The sequence below is a fragment of the Python bivittatus genome, unplaced genomic scaffold (genome assembly GCF_059951505.1).
Source record: "Python bivittatus isolate LINGU-HERP-01145 unplaced genomic scaffold, Pbiv_v1 ctg000070_np1212, whole genome shotgun sequence".
Taxonomy (NCBI): Eukaryota; Metazoa; Chordata; class Lepidosauria; order Squamata; family Pythonidae; genus Python; species Python bivittatus.
The window spans coordinates 46,473,691-46,493,144 of record NW_028277034.1 but is presented as its reverse complement, the minus strand read 5'-3'; the positions used below and the strand labels follow the sequence as shown (position 1 = coordinate 46,493,144).

At 39.5% G+C, this 19,454-nt stretch overlaps 2 protein-coding genes across 6 annotated transcripts in view; one reads left to right on the top strand and one right to left on the bottom strand.

Annotated features, from left to right (window-relative positions):
- The window catches only part of LOC107326489 (uncharacterized), a 64,299-nt gene that overhangs the window by 41,395 nt on the left and 3,450 nt on the right, over positions 1–19,454 (bottom strand). The gene's annotated exons all lie outside the window — the stretch shown is intronic.
- On the top strand, positions 1,699–15,571 carry LOC112542627 (uncharacterized). The gene is made up of 5 exons (XM_088133076.1): positions 1,699–1,845; positions 4,130–4,219; positions 5,695–5,742; positions 10,748–11,686; positions 13,006–15,571. The coding sequence occupies exons 2-5, from the start codon at positions 4,166–4,168 to the stop codon at positions 14,497–14,499; spliced, it is 2,535 nt and encodes an 844-aa protein (XP_087989202.1). The 5' UTR covers positions 1,699–1,845; positions 4,130–4,165; the 3' UTR covers positions 14,500–15,571.

The following is a 19,454-nucleotide window of genomic DNA, read 5'->3' as shown; positions in this document are numbered from 1 at the left end:
GAGGAAAATAGAAACTGGCAGATCTTCCTCTCCTATGCGTGTGTGTGTGTGTGTGTGTGTGTGTGTGTATGTAGGCACATGTGCGTTCTTCATAATTCAGTTCTCTGAGGCACAATACCCATCTCAGATCCAGCAAAAAGAAGTAATACTGTACCTTAATAATAACACTAGGGAAGGGGAGAAGTGCATTATACTTAAAAGTGGGAAGAAAACATGTTTTCCATGGGCCAAGGAATGTTAACACAAATGGAGAACAGTGCATGTCATGTCTCTGCTGGGAAGTTCTAAGAATGGTAATGCCACTGCTGAAATACTTCTGTGCATTTTTCTGGTTGAAGCATTGCCCAATAACCTTAAATCACGAGCCCTGAAATATGACTCTGACTTGTCTTTCTGCATCACCGAGTCTGCTAGTTCCTAAAATACAAGTTCTGTTTTATTTATTTATTTACACAATCTATTAGCCGTCCATCTCACTTTTCCAAGTGACTCTGTTAGGTGAAACTCCCTACCAGTAAGAACAGTTAAGGAGCAGAACCGTCGTTCATTGGATGCGCTATAAGCACAGGGTGAACAACTGTCTACTGGGAATGGTTTAATGTGAATTCCTATTCTGAGCAGGGAGTTAGATTGAATGGTTTAAAGGGTTTCTTCCAGCTGTATGATTCTGTAAATCTGACACCAGGCACTAGCCATCATTATTGGCTGAACTTGCAGAATGCTGTTTTTATCTTTTATAACATCAGTAAGATACTGTAGATCAATAAACGTTCTTGCCAACTGTTTGCTTGTCACCCAGATAATACATATAGTCCATTCTTACATTGCACTCTGCAAGGATTTTCTACATCAACACTGTCCAGTGTGTACTGGTGTGTGTTCACCATCACATGGGAATATACTGGAGGCAAACCACTGGGAGAATAATCATCCTTATACTCTGCGTGTCAGCTGTCCAGGAGTTTTTGGCTGACCATGATGGAGAACGGATATCAATTTGATGGCTTGCTTTGATTTCTTAAATATATACACCCGCATATCTGCAAACTTTCTCCAGGGAACTGTCAGGGATGGGTGGTGAAATAAAAAGAACCTTTGGATAGGCTTTATCAAATTCTCGAAAATTGGAACATTTCAACTGCAACCTTATTTAATTGAGAGTAAGTCTTGCTGAACTAATTAGGACTTAGGACTGCATAGATATATATAGGACTGAACGTATTGTACAGAGGTTTCTGTCTCCCATATTAACGGGTTTACTGGATAATCTATTAACTTTCACCAACTCCCACGCTTGTATCCTTTTAGTGTACATAACGAGAGATTGAATGTATCATGACACATCAATTGGGCAATTTTTATCACGCTATTTGGTTAATTAATGCCATCTCAAACAAACCAGGGGATGCACCAAGAAAGGCTATTCCCTGGAGAAAGTTGATTATAAAGCTGAATTACCACAATGGAGAAGAAAATGTCTAGGTCACCGTGTCTGGAGGCAGAGCTCGCTACTGTAGCCAGCTGATTCTATATATTTAAGAGAGCGTAAACTCGTTTCATGTGAGCTTTTTAATTAAGTGGACAGAAAGCAGTCTAGTCACACTGGAACCGGGTTGATTTTGGGGGCTAGGAAAGCCTGTTGTCCAGTTAAGGAAGCGTGGGCAGTTAATATGTACTTCACCACCAAAGTTGCATCGTACAGCGCCCCAAGAGCAATGATTGGTTAGTATCTTACCCAGGCAAGAGTTTAAATTTCAGAAGGTTCAAAGGTGACAGGGAAAATTTCCACCAGACTTGCTGCAGTGTTTTGAGATCTCAGAAGTAGTGCCTTTCTTGGAAGTCAAGGTAAGAAATCACAGAGTTTGACCATCACCTATTTTATTTCTATTAGAACAACAGGAAGGAGTCATGATGCCTTAGAGGTTAATAGATTTATTGTGACATTTGCTTTCAAGGATGAGAGCCCAATTTAAAGTTTAAGATGCAGCATAATTTAGATAACTCGGTATATGAGATGAGGGATTTCTTCCCACTCAGTAGGTCTATCTGTGAGTATGCAACTGCAAGAAATGTCCAGTTGCATGCAGAATGAAATCTTAATATTCCTTTCTCTTTCCTCTCTTGGGGAAACATTTCAGATCTCTTTTCTGCTAGTATGCATGTCAAAATGGCAAAGAGAAAATACTGAACAGTCACTTGCCATTGAATATACAGTAGTGTTGTAGTTAAGACGTTTGAATAACTCCAGAGAAAAGCTTTTGATGACATTGTACAATGTGCAAATCTGTATCACAAGGCTTTGTAAATACAACCATAACTCAGACAATCCTTGTCTGGGGAAGGATTGTGAGAAAAGAAAAAAAAACAGCAAAAGCAAGAATCACTCCCTCCATCCAACCTGTTTTCATACTCTGGGTGTCCTGTGGCATCAAACAGTTTCCAGTGAGAAAGCTGGAGTAGCTGCTGCAAGGCGGAGATGTGTTTCACATTAAAGTTGGAGTATATTACATTCCTCACACTTGATGGAAAGCAGTATGCTTTGTATAGCTCATTAGTGTAATCTTGGATAGGATATTTTGTAGGTCAGTGTGCTATCTTAGCATGTTGGAAGAAGTGAGCTATCAGATTAAGCCTTCATGTATGTTATTTTTGAAGGCAGAAACCGCTAATGTGCACATAGCAGTTGCATCATATGCATGATGTGAATTGAAGCAATGTGTATCTTCAGTGAAATCAGTCTCAAATGTTTTATTTTGGAACTTCTGAGAATGAAAGTAAGTCTTTTGTACAGATAAATTGATCACATCCCAGTCAACTGAATAGAATGGAAGCAGACCAAAGATGGTGACGGTGGTAGGGTGTTGGCCCTTCTGATTTTTTACAGTTGCCTACAGTGAAGTAAGGCTTCCAGATATGCCCATTAATATTCAAAGTCTTTCAGTGAAAAGTGTATAGAAAATAACCACAGCAGCAGCAACAACAATAGCAATCTGTTTCTGTACCCAAAATGTTTCTAAATAAGTAATACATAAAATGCATCACAATAATATAATACAGTGCTCATTCTCATTTTAATTAATTGTAATTAATGTTAAAGCCTTGGTTCAGGTAGAGTATAAGCAACAGCCTAAACTGCAGCAATGGCAGGCTTGATCAATCAAACATTTAAAAACAGCAAAAAAAAAAAAAAAAGTATTTTCAGCAGCTGTTGACAGAAATTGAGGCTGACTGAACTAATTTGGAAGGGTTTGTTGAGATTATGGAATGGGACATGATTAGGTCTCAATAAAACTGAGAAAGACCTTTGAAATGTGTAATCTTGAAGAGTTTATTCAGAGGGAACAACACTGGATTTGTAGACCAGTCTCTCTTACTTTTTATCTTTCTTATTTATCTTTACTATCTCTCTCTCTCTTTTTTTTTTTTTACTATTGTTAGCTGATATACTGTATATTAAAGCAGGGACCAAACAAAGGTTTGACTCAGTAAAAGTCAGTTTGCTAAGCCAGAATATTCAGAGATAAACTGTATCAGCATTTTAAAATTGGGTGGAAAAGAGGGTGGAAGACAGCAAGAAAAAATGCTAATCCCACACATGTGAGTTGGCCACAACCAGTCTGCATCCTCACACCACCCACTATAGACCTTGTACCCCCCATTTAGTGCAGTCTCTGGTCACCAAAACATTGCTTGGCTGTCCAAGTATGTTTCCTATGTAGCCACAACCATACAACCCTCCAGCCCCATAGGCAGATATCAGCCAACCTGTTGGCACCCCAACTTTGGAAAGTACAAAATAGTATCTTTTTTTTAAAAAGTCCTTGGCTTAAGGGTTGGTGGGGAGAGACCCAACAAAGGCCAGTGAGTTCAGAGCATGCTCTATGGCAAAGACTGCTGGCCAGCTGTTGGGGGAGAGGAGGGGAGGGGAGGGGATGGAGTATCCAGGAAAGAACCCTCAGCAGGAGCATTCCTGTCTGCAACATGCACACCCCATTGCTTAAATGTTCCATTTTCCTTTCAGTCTGTCCCAAATAGTATAATACAATGTCCTCAAAACTGTACACATCACTGTACACATTCTACAGTGTCTTTGGATTTCAGGTTCATTGAATGATCTATTTATTTGCAGCCTGTTTCTAAGGTCAGGCTGTGCCTGTCAGTGAGGATGGAGAAAACAATTGTGTTTCTTTGCATTGTTGTAACCGCCTGGGCACTCCCGGTAAGTCTTTTCCATGGCTTCATTGCATCAATGTCAGATCTGTTCACTAGCATAAATTAGGAACTGCATAGTTTATAGAGGGAAATTAATATTCTTCTACAGGAAAGCAAAGACTATTACGTAGATCAGACTGCCAGGATGTAGGTATTCCCATTTTGGCTTATTTCTACATCAGTCTCAGAATTCAGTAAAAAAGAAGTCCATAAGATGTCTGCATATTTTAGTACACTATTTTGAAAAATCACTTTTAAAACTATTTTTCCTAGCATGCTCCCATTTTTCAAGTGACTTTTCTTTGCTATAATATGCTTTTGTTTGTACTTCTACCAACCTAGGCTTTTCTGTGCATTTTGCTCTTAGTAGATGCATTTTTGTATGCATTTATTCAGTTGCAAACAGCACTGTGAAATTCAGAAAATTGCACATTTGGAACATCCGTCTGCCCATTTATTTATTGCAATGATTTAGGCACCATCCAATCCAAAGGAGTTGTGCTAATTTGTGTTTTGATCAAGATGCAAACTGGATATTTTGTATAAAACCTGAGAACTAATTCCTCGTTGTATTGTTGAAGGCTTTCACGGCCGGCATACAATGGCTGGTGTGGGTCTTCCGGGCTGTGTGGCTGTGTTCTGGAAGTTTTGTTTCCTAACGTTTCGCCAGCACCTGTGACCGGCATCTTCAGACTGCTCCTTCTGTGTTCCTGCACTCTGAAGATGCCGGTCACAGGTGCTGGCGAAACGTTAGGAAACAAAACTTCCAGAACACGGCCACACAGCCCGGAAGACCCACACCAGCCAACTAATTCCTCCCTCACCCCCTACCCCCATCCATTGCTGTACATAGAGGTAGATAAAATATACTTCCAGTATGCTGCCTGATGAATTACGTAATTAATTCAGCAACATGCCAGAGTTACACATACACAACTCTGTATGTGTAAACGACAGTGTGGCCCAGAATTTTCATTATGCTATTATGGGCCACGTCAAGCTCTTGGAGAAAATGCCCCATACTCAATTATTATGCAATGGTTTTATCATGCCATATCTGGTCAGAGAGAACATTGCTCATGTTCAGGAGCAATTAATTATTTGGTAATTTATTATTCAGAACTGTGCTGTTCATTTACTTTACTGTTCATTATTAGGTGGGTACTCCATTTTGAAGTTGGTAATCTGTTAATCATTATTATATCAGAAAGAGGAAGAAATAAATATCTAAAGTACTCAGATGACAAAGTGCAAAAAATATTCACTCGAGTGACAAATCACTTTTGTACAAATTAAATAGATAACTTGTATGGACTGCTGACAACCTCTTCCTCTACATCCTTTCCCAGATTGTTATGTCATATCGCATACATTCCTGCAATGCCATTTACAAATCAAGCACAAATTTTCTGGATGTTTTGCACTGATGATTATTTTCAGTAAACTTTAACTGTTCTTTCAATTGTTTTTCTGATTTACAAGCTCCTTCACAATGAACAAAGGAATATTAGTAGCACTGGGGACAATCAGGTGAGTAAATCCCTATAAAATCTCAGCATGCGTGTATGTGACTTAATTGTACAATGGCATATCAGATTTCCTTTAAAATATGTGTATAGTTAATTGGTTTAGGATATTATTTCTATACTGCTTTTCTCATTACTAAGAACTCCAATATAGTTTAGAATCTTGAAGTTTGTTTTCAGGCCTCCCCCCAGAATACTGTTTATTGAAAAATTCAGCAGATTAAAAAGGATGGCAGAAGAGTTAGCCACATTAAGTTGCAGACATGGTTAAGGGTAGGGAAATAATAGCTTAATAAACAGGACAGTTTGGTACTACATTTGTTGAACTGGGCGTTTCTGTTCCACAAATATCCTTCACATTTCTCACAGAGCCATTACAGAGGGTGAGGCAACATCCTCTAAATTTGGGGTATTATGATGAAAGGAGAGCCACTTTTATTTAATGGGGAGGTAGAAAGACATTGTGAATTTTTTTCAGTCTCAGGTATCATAAATCTCCTCCATCTTGAGCAATAAACTATCTTGGTGCTATCCAGGGTAGTCCATGCAGTAATTCACTTGTATAATTCAACAAAATGGCAAAATAATACTTTTTGTTCCTTGGTATATAGATGAAGCCTAATTCAAAACAGCAGCCCTGATTTTTCTTGGAATGTGGGTGTTGTGTCCCTGTTTCCCTCCTGTTCTGCTGCTAACCAACAGTGTTTTAAGCAGTGATCCTTTAGTAAGGGCCCTAAATCAATTTCCCATTTAGGAGGGCCTATCCCTATGGGTTCACCTCTGGCTTTATCAGCCTTTCGCAAGCCTTTCTCCTTTCTAGGATATCCCATGTCCCCCTATTAAATCAGTATGGTTAGGTATGGCCAGGTTCCTTCCCCTCCTGCTTCTGCTCCTTCTTCATCTCTGCCTTAGACTGAGATCCTGTGGTTACTCCACTATCTGAACCTCCTTTCTGAAGCCTTTTGTTTGAATCCAACCCTCAGTAATCGGCAAATCTGTTCCAATCACTAGGTTAGAAGGTAATTTAGGGATTACTCCTACCACCATTATCTGTTCATTTCCCTTTGACTGTATTCTGGCTTTAACCAATGCAACCATCTCAGTCTGCCCAATCACACTTGTGAGAGGCTCTTTTCCCATATATATTGCCTTTTTTACTAAGTGAGGATGTACTAATGTCCTTCTGCCCCCAGTATCTCCCAGTGGTATTCCTGTACCCAAAATCTCACTTTGGTAGGGAGTACATGTAGAAACTATTCTAAAATGACTTCCTCTACCACTTTTTCTTTGCTCCTTTCATCTGGACTCAACCATTTCCTACCTAGGTCTTCCAGTCCTGCCCATAATTCATGAACCCCTTCATGTTTGTTATATGTGGAGCTCCTAAACTGCTGCCTATAGGTATAAGAAGTTACATAATACCTGTACTTCTTTAACATGGTAACTATCCATTACTTCCTTAGCTAGAAGACTGCTACAAGCCCGTAGAGCTTTTCCTGTTAGACTAGGGGCCAACTGGACCACCCATTCACTCTCAGGCCATTTACAAGAGGTAGCAATCCTTTCAAACATAATGAAATTCTATATCTTCTCTGTTAATTTAGGAATTTTGATATCTTTGGGACCATTTCCCCTCTCTATATGTTCAGGAAACTCTAGTGGTAAACATGCCCCTCCTGGACACTAGACCCCTCTAAGTAGGTTTATCAGCCCCCTAAACTCTTCCTTCCTTGCCTCTCTCTCACTCTTTTCCCATTCTAACTTATCCTTCCTCTCTGTCTTCCTCCAGAGCTGCACTTCCTCCTTTTTTCAATTAATCGAAGCCTTGACTCTTGCTGTTGCCTCAACATTTCTGATATGATGTTGGTCCATGTATCTGGGCCTAGCCCCTCTTCTGGCTGTTCTACCTTCTTTGTTTTAACTACAGGCTTAGGCTAGACACCTGTCTCTACCAAAGTAGTACCCTCCTCCGTGTCCAGAGGAGAAGCAGCCCCTTCTACCTTTTCCATCCCTGCTTGCTTGATATAGGCTCTAGTGAGAGGTCTGGTTTCTGCAGCCAGAATGTTGGCTACTGCCTGCAAAGTCTGAGGTCTGAGAGGGCCAAATTCCCTTCCTTTAGCAGCTAAGCTTTTTTTTTTTTTCCTTTTCAAGCACAGTATTTAATGAGTCCCTTAAGTCTGACCCAATCCCACTGCCACCACCAATTATCACAGGTTTTTTTTAAACTGTACCCAATTAGATTGACCCAGACTCAAGAGAGACATAAAAGCATTGGACGCTGGGCAGGTAGTTTTTTTATATCTCCCTACAAGTGTTGGGGAGATGTTTTATTTTGAAAAAAAGAAAGAAAAAGATATAAAAGTGAAATGTGAAACATCCAAATCTATGTGTGAGTACTGTCTATTACCTCTATTCTACAACGTATCCTATTTATTTTATTTATTTATACAATTTATATAGCCGCCCATCTTACAAACAAGCAACTCTGGACTGTGTACAATAGGGCTAAAAACAATAAATAGATTAAAAGATATAAAAACCAAACTAAGACAAAAATTAATAGATGAAGGGATGTTAAAAATAACAGAGCCACCTCACCCGTTCACCTGTCCCCTGGGGTCTCCAGGCCTGCTGGCATAACCAGGTCTATTGCTATTACAATATTTCCTCTGTACTATATTCTATAGTATAACTATTCTATTATATAGCAATGTTTTATTCTTACAAATGCTGTTCTGCTTTAATTCCTCTCTCTGAAATTTCTTCTGCTTTTTTTCTTCTCTGTTACTAACCAGCACGTAGAGTATTTGCAACTTTCCATGTTGTGCTTTTATACTTGCACTGTCCCTTCCTGTGCCTCTCAGCTTCTTTCCTCTGGACCATCTACTCCCTTTGAAGGAAAAACACCTTCTTTCATTCCGCTGCTTTACTCTGTTTGCTGGCGGCTGCAGAGCTTCGAAAACACGCATCTCCCCCCACACCTGCCATGCCATTCTGCCATGCGGATGTAGGGGGGGGCTCAGATGGGAGGGGAAGAAGGCAGCACGGGGGCCTGCCATTTTTCTATGCAGCCAGCTCTTCCACAGAAGGTGTTTTTCCTGAGATGACTGGCAGTGATAGGAACGAATACCAAACATTTCTTGAAGGCAAAGAAGGAATTATTGTCATATCCAAGACAGAACAGGGACAGTAAAACCTGCTTCTAATATTTACCATGTTACCTATGTCAAAAAACAAGAGATTGCTACCAGGATAAGCTCAAGCCATTTGTTTAAAAGCCCTTGGCCTTTGAGTGGTATGCCAAAGGTGAAATGCAAAGAAGTAAGTGGGGCAAGTCCAGAAAGTATTTGATTTATAGTTATTTCAATTTTAATTTAAAATGGCTTTATGTTAATTATATGCTTAAGATACGACATTCTCTCTCCCTGTATATTTAACAATGGTCACTAGAAGTCACATAGTTTGGTGGCAAATGTGGACTTGGCCACATGAAGGTTTTCAGGGGCCACCAATGGCTTCTGGTTATACAATCTTGATGGGCATAGTACCAATATACCATAATGCTATTTTCTCCATTCGCAGTACAAATTGATGATTGTGTCATGAACTTTCAGAGACAAAGGCTTCCTAGCTGGGATACATCTCTAGTTTGAAAGAAGCATTGGGGGTGGGGGGACAGGAAAGGTCAAAGAATAATGCAGCTACTCTTCTGGCATTTTTCTTGGTGATAGAAATAGAAGGGTCAGGTGATGCTATCTTTACACCAACTGTGTCGTTTCGATCCCGTGTGCCTTTGAATTCTGACATTCTGTCCAGGTTTAACTTAGTACTTCCTGACAAACTAATATTTAAGGAACAGTGGTTTTCCTGTCTGTGCCAAATTAAGCTCCTGTTTTAGCTTCTCACACAGGTGCCAGCATTTGGCCTTAAACCTAACAACAGCACCCTACCCATCTGCCATTGCCACCCTTCAGACCAAGCAAGAGAGACACATCCGTTTGCTAGGACATCTTCCTATTTTGATCAACAGGGAGTGAACTTTACAATTTTTAAAACATGTTAGGAAAGATATTATTAAAGATATATTTCTTTAAAAACAATGTAATGATTATAATGAATGCGGCAGATGGAGAGAGAGGGGTGATCAGGCTGATTAATAAACTAGGTTCTTAATTGCAATTGTTTTGGATCTGTTTTTGTTAAAAACATAAATTGCTTAAATTTGTCATCTCAGTCTCTGCTCCCCAATATTCTTTATCTCAAACTTGTGTCCTGTTTGTGGCTTTCTCTTTATCATTTGACTGGGCCTTGAGGGAATAAAATCCGGGCCAGGCTGCTTCTTCTGACCTTAAATAAACTTGTTCAGCATGTATTAGAAATTGTGCTCTTTTTGCCACAGATTTCAATTACAGAATCTCCCTTTCCATGGGAAACTGATGAGCTCCCTTCCTTGCATTCCTTGCAAACATTTTTATTTAGGAAGTCCGCTTATCTTTTGTTTTTAAATTCTTCTTTTTAAATCAATCATGTCAGCTGTGCTGTTTTTGAGTTATCGATCTTGACATACAGATACACATCTCCTCTTGTGAGCAGATTTTATTAAAAAGTGAGGTACTAATTTGTAAAAATAAACAAAACTTATTTTTCCTACAGCAGCCATCCAGATTAATCAGATATTTCCATTTACCACCAAGAAGCAGATATCGTGTTTGAGATTTTTCAGCTACTTAGCTTATGGCCCAGCTTTGAATCTTCTTTATATCAACTACAAATTTTGTGAAGGTGCTGGGGGGCTCATGTGTTGCTATGTTCCTACTCTGAGAGCAGAAACCTCATCTAACTCAGCCTTTGGTTTGATCCTTCAAGACTCTTCTTAGGTTTTTATGCTCTTATGACAACCACCACTTATAACAATGGAACATGAATCAACCGATAAGTTCACCCTTAAAATCTCACTCCTTTCATTCCTGCTTCTTTACTCCTGTTCTTAATATTTTACCACTTTATAGGATACATCAAATGCAGGTCATAATGGCAATGCTGCAGAGAATGTCAAGGTTTTATTCAACAACCAAAGATATCCTGGTGGAAATATTAATTGTGTTAATGGAAGGAGTATTGCCCCTGGCCATGAAGAATGTGAAAGAGAAGAATCTACTACAAATGCAGAGAGAGTTGATGGAACTGCTAATTTTGTTAATGTCAGTGAAAATGAAAATGAAAGACCTGAAGGTAATCCAAGAACAAATGGAAACAGAGAAGATATGCCTGCAGAGGAAAATGCTACTGAAAGAGAAAGACATAGGGATACTTTAGAAGGTGAATATTTCAATGATTCCAGTTATGGAATTGGGGAAGAGAATATTAATTATAGAACACAAACAGAACTTTCTGAGAGTGATCCAAATTATAAGAAGCATGGCATTAAAGATCAAACCAATATCAGCAATCAGACTGGAGAAGAGTTCAGAGGCAGTAGAGGAATCCAGGGCAATCACATTCAAAGCTTACCTGACATGGATGGACATAGATATGCAATTAATGGGCCTGGAGATGGCACAATAAATATATTGATAGGAAGAAAGCATGGGGAAAGTATACCCTGGGCAAACACTGATGAAGGTGGGAGTGGTAATGATGGAGATCCCAATGAAGAAGGTTCCAGTGATGACTGGGGAAATGGAACCTCAGAAGGTACAACAAACCTTGGAGAAAATGAGAGGGAAAGCCATAGTAATGGGAACAATACTCAGGCTTGTGTTAATGGTACAAAAATAAACACTCCAAACAAGGAAGGAGAGGGTGATGCAGGCAATGTGGATGATTCACTCAACACTGGTAATGAAGAGGGTTTTCAAGGTCGTGGTGATGTGAGCCCTGAAAAAAAGCATGTGACATGCTTTGAAAAGAAAAGAAATGATGTTCTGGGCTCAAATGGCAATGCTAAGGTGAGCTGATTATTTATTTATTCTGTTATGTACCTACTGTTTGTGGCTAGAAAAGATCAAATCATCAGTTTATGATTTTCAGTTGATAGTGGTGTTAGTATCATGGGACATAAATTCTTGCTGTTCTTTGCACTGATTTCTTCAGACTGCTTTTCAGGCATGCAAACAGCTACTGGGGATGGAGGAAGAGATAAAGAAAAGGAAAGTTTCCTTCTATGTATTTTGCAGAATAAATTAACTTACAATTCTAATGATTTTTGGGACATTTAACCTCTAAGTCAGTCTTCCCCCATCTGATGCTTTTTAGACATACAGTATTCAAATTGGAAGTCCTCGATTCTCACAATCTTCAGGCCATGGTAGGCTGGGGATTCTAGGAACAGGGTAAGAAGATTGATCAAAGTAGTGTTAAGACAGTTCCACCACTGCCTCCACAATCCCAATGGTTGTTGGATGCCCATTTGTGATCAAGAGACCCAAAATGAAGTCCATCCTCAGCCACAGAATTAGATGGTTCTGGACTAAGGCACTCAGTCCAGCTTATCTCACAGAGTTGTTTGGAGATAACAATTTATCTTAGCCTACTAGGGAGCACTGTGTATACCAGCTTGAGCTCCTGGAGGAAATAATTAGCAAGCCTCTGCCTTGCTAATTAATTTGAATTTCAACTCAGATACATTCAGCACATTATCTGGAACTGTAGAAAGAAGTTCTGCTTCTTTCACAGGAAGAAATGATGCCTGCAAATTCTGGGACTTTGATCTGTTCTGGCTTTAGTAACAAATGTTTGTTTTGAGGGCCTGCCTCAGATTTAAACTGAAAGTCTGGTAACAAATTACAATGGTAGGCCAGTATATCTCTAAAGGGCATCATGCCAAAGTATTATACAGTAACAGGGAGAGGAAGAAATTATTGCAAGCGGCGAAGCTGTATTTTGAGGGATCTATTGAATTCTTTCACTGCTTGCAAACTTTACCCCTCTGACATCTCCTCCTGCCAGTTTGCAAGACAGTGAAGAAGCCTCAGGGAAGAGAAGATACTCCCCAACCCTCACTGCTTCTTTCTTTAAAATTACCATCATACTTATATTACCATCTTACAGTATTTCAACACATCCTGCTTTGTAAGATGTGGCTCTACTAATTCAGCCTACTAGGAATATATTTGGACATAATAGACTAAAGCTCTACATCTACCAGCTTCAGTGTTGATGACTGCATTGGAAGCTTTGACCAATGTTGGCGTTAAGGGTTTGGATGAGGACATGGCTGTTTCTTGATGTGCTTAAATTTATGCTTTCCTTTACTTTTTGTCATCAGGACACAGAAAATAACACTGCAGCTGTAAATAATAGCGCCACAAGTGGTGGTAATACAAATGATAATGGTAGGGATATGCTCAACAATGGAACCTCCTCTCAAGATACCATCCAGACTATGCACAGAGGTGATGGGGAAGGCAGCAGTGGTCATGAGGACACCAGTGAAAATGAGAGCAACAGTGTGTATAGCTTCAGTGATGAATCAATGCAAGGGGATGAACCCAGCGAAAGCCAAGATTCTGAAGGCTCAGAAAACAGCAGCCAGCAAGATCTCCCCAGCCAGGCAAGTAGTGGGGAAGAACCGGAAAGCACATCTTTAGGAGAGGAAGAGGAGCAAAGTAGTAATGCCAGCAGTGAGCAGTCAGAGAGCAAAAGTGAAGACAGTGACAGCCAGCAGGAAAGTAATGAAAGTAGCAGTCAGCCAGGCAGCGATGACAGTGAGAATGGTGGCCCATCTGTCAGCAGTGAAAGTGACAGTCAACCAGACAGCAGCCAAAGCCAGTCCGAGAGCAGCAGTGAGAGTGACAATGACTCCAAGAGCAGCAGTGAGAGCGAGAGTGACTCCAAGAGCAGCAGTGAGAGCGAGAGTGTATCCAAGAGCAGCAGTGAGAGTGACAGTGACTCCAAGAGCAGCAGTGAGAGCGAGAGTGACTCCAAGAGCAGCAGTGAGAGTGACAGTGACTCCAAGAGCAGCAGTGAGAGCGAGAGTGACTCCAAGAGCAGCAGTGAGAGTGACAGTGACTCCAAGAGCAGCAGTGAGAGCGAGAGTGACTCCAAGAGCAGCAGTGAGAGTGACAGTGACTCCAAGAGCAGCAGTGAGAGCGAGAGTGACTCCAAGAGCAGCAGTGAGAGTGACAGTGACTCCAAGAGCAGCAGTGAGAGCGAGAGTGACTCCAAGAGCAGCAGTGAGAGTGACAGTGACTCCAAGAGCAGCAGTGAGAGTGATAGCAGTAGCAGCAGTGAGAGCGACAGTGACTCCAAGAGCAGCAGTGAGAGCGATAGCAGTAGCAGCAGTGAGAGCGACAGTGACTCCAAGAGCAGCAGTGAGAGCGATAGCAGTAGCAGCAGTGAGAGCGACAGTGACTCCAAGAGCAGCAGTGAGAGCGATAGCAGTAGCAGCAGTGAGAGCAACAGTAGTAGCAGTGAGAGTGATAGCAGCAGCAGCAGTGAGAGTGACAGCAAATCTGACAGCAGCAGTGAAAGTGATAGCAGCAGCAGCAGCGAGAGCGATTCTGAGAGTAGCAGTGAGAATGATGGTAACCCTCAAGCAGGCAGCAGTGAAAATGACAGCCAGTCCGACAGTGACAATGAGAGTGATTCAGCAAGCCAGTCCAGCAGTGACAGTGCTGCAGATACAACGGAGAATTCAAACGAAACTGAATCGGAAGCAAGCGAGGATGATAGCAGCAGTGCTCAGCCAGACAGTGCAGGCTCTAAAAGTGAGTCTGTAAGTGAAGGAAGTGACAGCAATGATTTAACCAGTGATTACTGACCAAAAGAGAAGAACGATCAAATGACAATATTTTACAGCAATGGGAACTATTGTGATGGCAGAGGGGGGAAAAAAACCCGAAGCCAATTTGTAGAAGCCAAGTCTATAGTCCTAAACCTGGTTATCTGAAAGCTTTTCTAAAAATCCATCAGACTTCAGAGGAAGTGCAGTTAACGCAAATTAGAGAGATATTAAGAGAAAACCATGTCAAGTTCTGATAGACATGAGTCAACAATGCTCAGAGCTCTTGTTTCTAAGTACAGCCACTTTGCTTGCAATGAATTATGTAGCTTCACCGAGTGGAATTTTGATTGTCAGTAAATAGAAAATAAAATTAAACCTCCAGTTCAAGTCTTCATATTACATGTCTGCTCATAAAAGGGTGGGGTTAATTTACATAAGAACATTCATTACTTGATTGCAACGTGAAGTGATGGCTTGCAAGTGTGAATGAGCCTTTACTGATATATCTCCTGTGAACAATCCAGTGTGGATCTGTGAACAATTTCCATGGATCTGATTTGTTTACTTGTTTAGTATTATGGCTCCAACATCACATGTTTAACTCCACATATACCCCGTGTAAACTATAAAATAAATTATTATTTTTCATGGTGTCTCATGAATATTTCTTGGGAATGGCTCACCCAATTTTTACTCTCTGATTCAAAATAGAAAAAGGATTAAACTGCATACATTTATCCATGGGCAGAGGCTATAATGTCTTCTCTGCATCCAGGAATCTTATCTTAAATATAATTTGTCAGGGGAAGCACTATTTGATACAACTTAGTTTCCATGCAGAGCTTTTATTACATAAAGGTCCTGCTTTAGACATGGAAGGTGACTTTTATTTGTAAGCCGCCTTGAGTTTATCTTTTTCTTAGGGTAAGCTCTTATTAAGGCAGAAACAAAAGAAAAAGCTGAAAAATGCCTTTTGCCTGATGACCCCAAAATCTCTTCCTAGATAGTCCCTTTATTTACAAGGAACATTTTCAAGTGGCAATCCAATTCAGACAGAATTTGGTGAGTGCTGAAACTGAAAATCTAGATTCTTGGATCTGGTATATCCAATAAGTATCTTTAAAACCGGGTGGTTTCCATTTTTTCTCTGTTTCTTTTAATGCAAGGACAGATATTCTGGGCTCCTTCAGATGTTGAATTCTAAGTCCTGTAATTCCTCCTTGTATGACCAATATTGAAGGATGAGCTGTGTTTGAAAGCTAGAGATTGCTGACTTTTGCTCTAAAGAGTAGGCATGTTCATAAGCACAGCAGTTGAACAGATATTATAAAATCCACCAGTTTTGTTCTTCTTTCAGAACAAGTTCTTTTATGGTGCTTTTCTATCTTGTTCCTCACTCCTACTCAGAGACTGATTGGTCCTTCTGAAGGAAAAGACCAACTCTCAACAGCTGTAGCAACAGATTCAAATTTTCAGAAAAATACCCCACCCAAAACCTTGGAGGCTTATAGCATTTTGAACTTACTTTAATATAGGGGAAAGCAAAATAAAATTTAAAAAAAGCCTGAGTATGATTTTTGTTTGTTTGTTTGTTTGTTTAAAACACTTGTTCCCATTGATTCATTTGGATAGGGAGCACTTTGTTTAATTTGCTTTGGAATATAGACTTATCTAATATTGTATTTTGTACAAAGCTTAAATATTTCATCTCTGAATTATGCAATATCATTCACTAACTGGAAAAAAATGTATAGAGAAATGTCAGCCCCAAAAGAAAATAATGTTAAAATGTATTGTATTAGAGGGTTTTTGTTCTGCAAAAAGTGCATGTTGTGTACAAAAATACAGATATTTAAATTAATGCTACAAAGATCCAAAGTTCTCAGCTTAATATACTGTAGGAATAGAATGAATTGTATTTTGAATTAAAATATATAGTCTGGGAGAAATCAAAATTATTAGTTTTGTAAAAACAGAGAAATTCAGATTGGCAGATTTGACCATCTCTATTCAGTCACAAAAACTCCCAATTTAGAATCAGATTTTCCAAAACTGACATCCTTCAGCAAAGGTATTTTACCTCAATCAAGAACTTTCCCACTGGTTTATTATGCCATGCTTTGCCATTTCTTTTTAGAGCTGACCTGAAATTGATAATATTAATGATTGGGTGATAGGGGAAAGGTTTGAAAAGGGGGTGTTCTTCATAGCCCAAGAAGCCATAGATATAAAATATTTTTTAAACTCTGGCCTGGCTAAGAAATAGTGCCAGATGCTATTGCAGAAGGTGTGTCTGAGAAATTCACTGTGGAAGAAAAAATCAACCAGATTCAACAGTCTGTGTCTGAGTACCACGTTAAGGTATGAAAAATATATTTTAAGAGCATTTGTTCTTTTTATATTCTAAACCTCATAATTATCAGAACAGGATAAACATGCAGCTGCGGAAATGAGTCTGCTGTCTTTGGCACGCAAACCCATGCTATAAACCTCTTTTATTTATCACAGGAGACGTCCAATGTGCACAGTATGTAAACTGCAACTGTGAAGAGATCTTGGTGTTACTATGCGATAACCAGATGGGTGCCAATTCCATGATCAAATGTGGTTTGAAATTGGCCCTAACCTGGCCTTCTAAACAAGTATCTCATGCAATTGTGATTTATTCAACGAGCCATAATTAAAAATATGTTTCAGCATCTGTAAACCCAGTCTTATTCAATGAACCACAATTAGTTGAGATCACACAGCAGACTAAGCCATAAAACCTTACAATATATGCTAGTTGGATTCATACAACTTGCAAGCTAACAACAAACAAACCATAATATAACAGAGAACAGTGCGCAAACTCAGCTTATATATATGGTGGTTAAGTTCTTGCCATGTTACGCATGTTTTCATTTCACCCTAAAATAATCCTTCATACCATCTCTTAAGCTCTGCCCTTCATAAACTGGAAATATTAAGATTTGAATCAAGACCATTCATCCTGTCAACCATGGTTTAACCACTAAGTTGCAGTTCCACCTTATAGCAGGATTCTCATAATAAACTATACTTTGTTCGTTTGTTTAAAACATGCCCATCTTAAATTAAACTCTGTGTGGCTCACAACCCAAGAATAAAAGTAATATATACCAACAATGAAACAATGAAATATATACCAACAATGAAAACAATAAGACAAAAAACGAAAAAGAGCTGGCACCACAGCTAAACTTCACCCTATCAGAACCAACAGTTAATAAAAATTGATAACATTAAAAAAAAAAATTGAGGAGAAGTGTGATGGAGGACTGTCCAAGTTGCAAGCTGGACAAAGAGAAACCAATTTCCAGTTTTTGTGGTAAGAACCTTTCTGAGGACCATTAGTGATGTTTTAAGTTTTTTTGAAAGCTTGTCCCCATAATGGGTCAGAAAATTTGGCTTTTCAAACCAGCCTGGGAGAAGCCCTTCCTGGCAGCTATTCCTAACATTCTTTGTGGGTGTTACAAGGAAGTGGCTGAGCTCTGCGTGGGGAAGTGAGGAAACTGCTTGTTGCTCTCCCTGTTCTCCTTCTACTTGGTTAAGTAGTTCTCTGCCTCAGTTCCTCATGTCTCACTAACAGGATGTGGCCAAGTTTTATTTCAATCCAGCTGGGTGCAGTTGGTGGTGTGAGGCTTCCTAGTGTCTCTTCATAGCCATAGACAAATCTTCTAGAAAGGGTCTTGTCATATTCACATTGATTCATTCCTTTTTGTCCTATTTCCACATTAAACCATGACTTTTTAAAATCATGCATTTAAATATGCATTTTAAACATAGCTCAAAATACATGTCAGCAGTGGACGAAATTCAAAATTTGATGGATAACTATTTCCTCATTCAGCCATGAATGCACAAAACCTGGATTGCATCAGTTTCAAATTCCTCAAGCTCCTTACTACAGTACTTCATTGTGCATTTATTAACCTAAGGATGAGTGTTTCAGGAATGTAGGAGATCACTGTGAATAAAGATCACTTTAACTTACAACAGTGACCTTTCCCAATCTATGTCTTCCAGATGTGTTGCTCTCCATGTTCCCACCAACCACACTGAGAATTCTGGGACCTGAAGTTTGACAAATTTCAAGGTACTTTAGTACCATAGTTTAAAGAAGTCTAATACAGAGTTAGTGAGAGTGTTTGTTCAGTTGTAGATTTATTTCCAGATATTATTCAAAGCCATTCAGTATGTCTCCTCTACTTTTTGGAGTGAGCATTAAAGCCAGATTTCCAAAATGGCTTGACTCTTCAGCAATGAAAACAGCCGCAATGGAAATATCGATAAAATCCCAGCTGAAACTGCCCACTTCTGCGTATCTGTCTACAGCAAACATACAGTTTTGTTGTGTTAGTGTTATAAAGGGAAAAAAATCAACAATTGCAATTTAATTTGAAAGGTATTCCAAGTACCTTCTTACATAGTGGCTGTCAAGTCAGAAGATATGATAGCCCTTAAATAATGTTATGGAAAGCAGTTCTTGAGAGCATTTCAAGACAAACCCATGGTTTGTACAACACGTATGTTAGCAGGAAGCATCCTTGTTTCTGGTATGACAGTATCTTGGCTCTATACAGGGGTGACATTGCAATTGTTTATACTCATAAACCTGCCTTCATGTGAAACAGCATAATTTTAGAAAGCCAAATGAACCCTTAGTGAGATCTCTCATTAAAAGAAAACTAGTCTAGTCATTTTGAGAACCACAGATTATTTTTAGGAAAACTATCCTTCTGGAGGCAGGAGGGAAGCGTAGGCAGGCTGGATAGATGGTGACAACTGATGACATCACCCTCTTTCCCAAGACAGCTGATTGGTCCTGTCTTAACTGCGGCAGAGTTTAAATTCATGCACTGTCATAGAGGATACCAAAACCTGATATTTGAAAATAAGATTCAATATTTTTCTGCTATACGGAGGTTTTTGTTTTTTTTTAAGACAAGGACTTCTGGAGCAAGCCATTG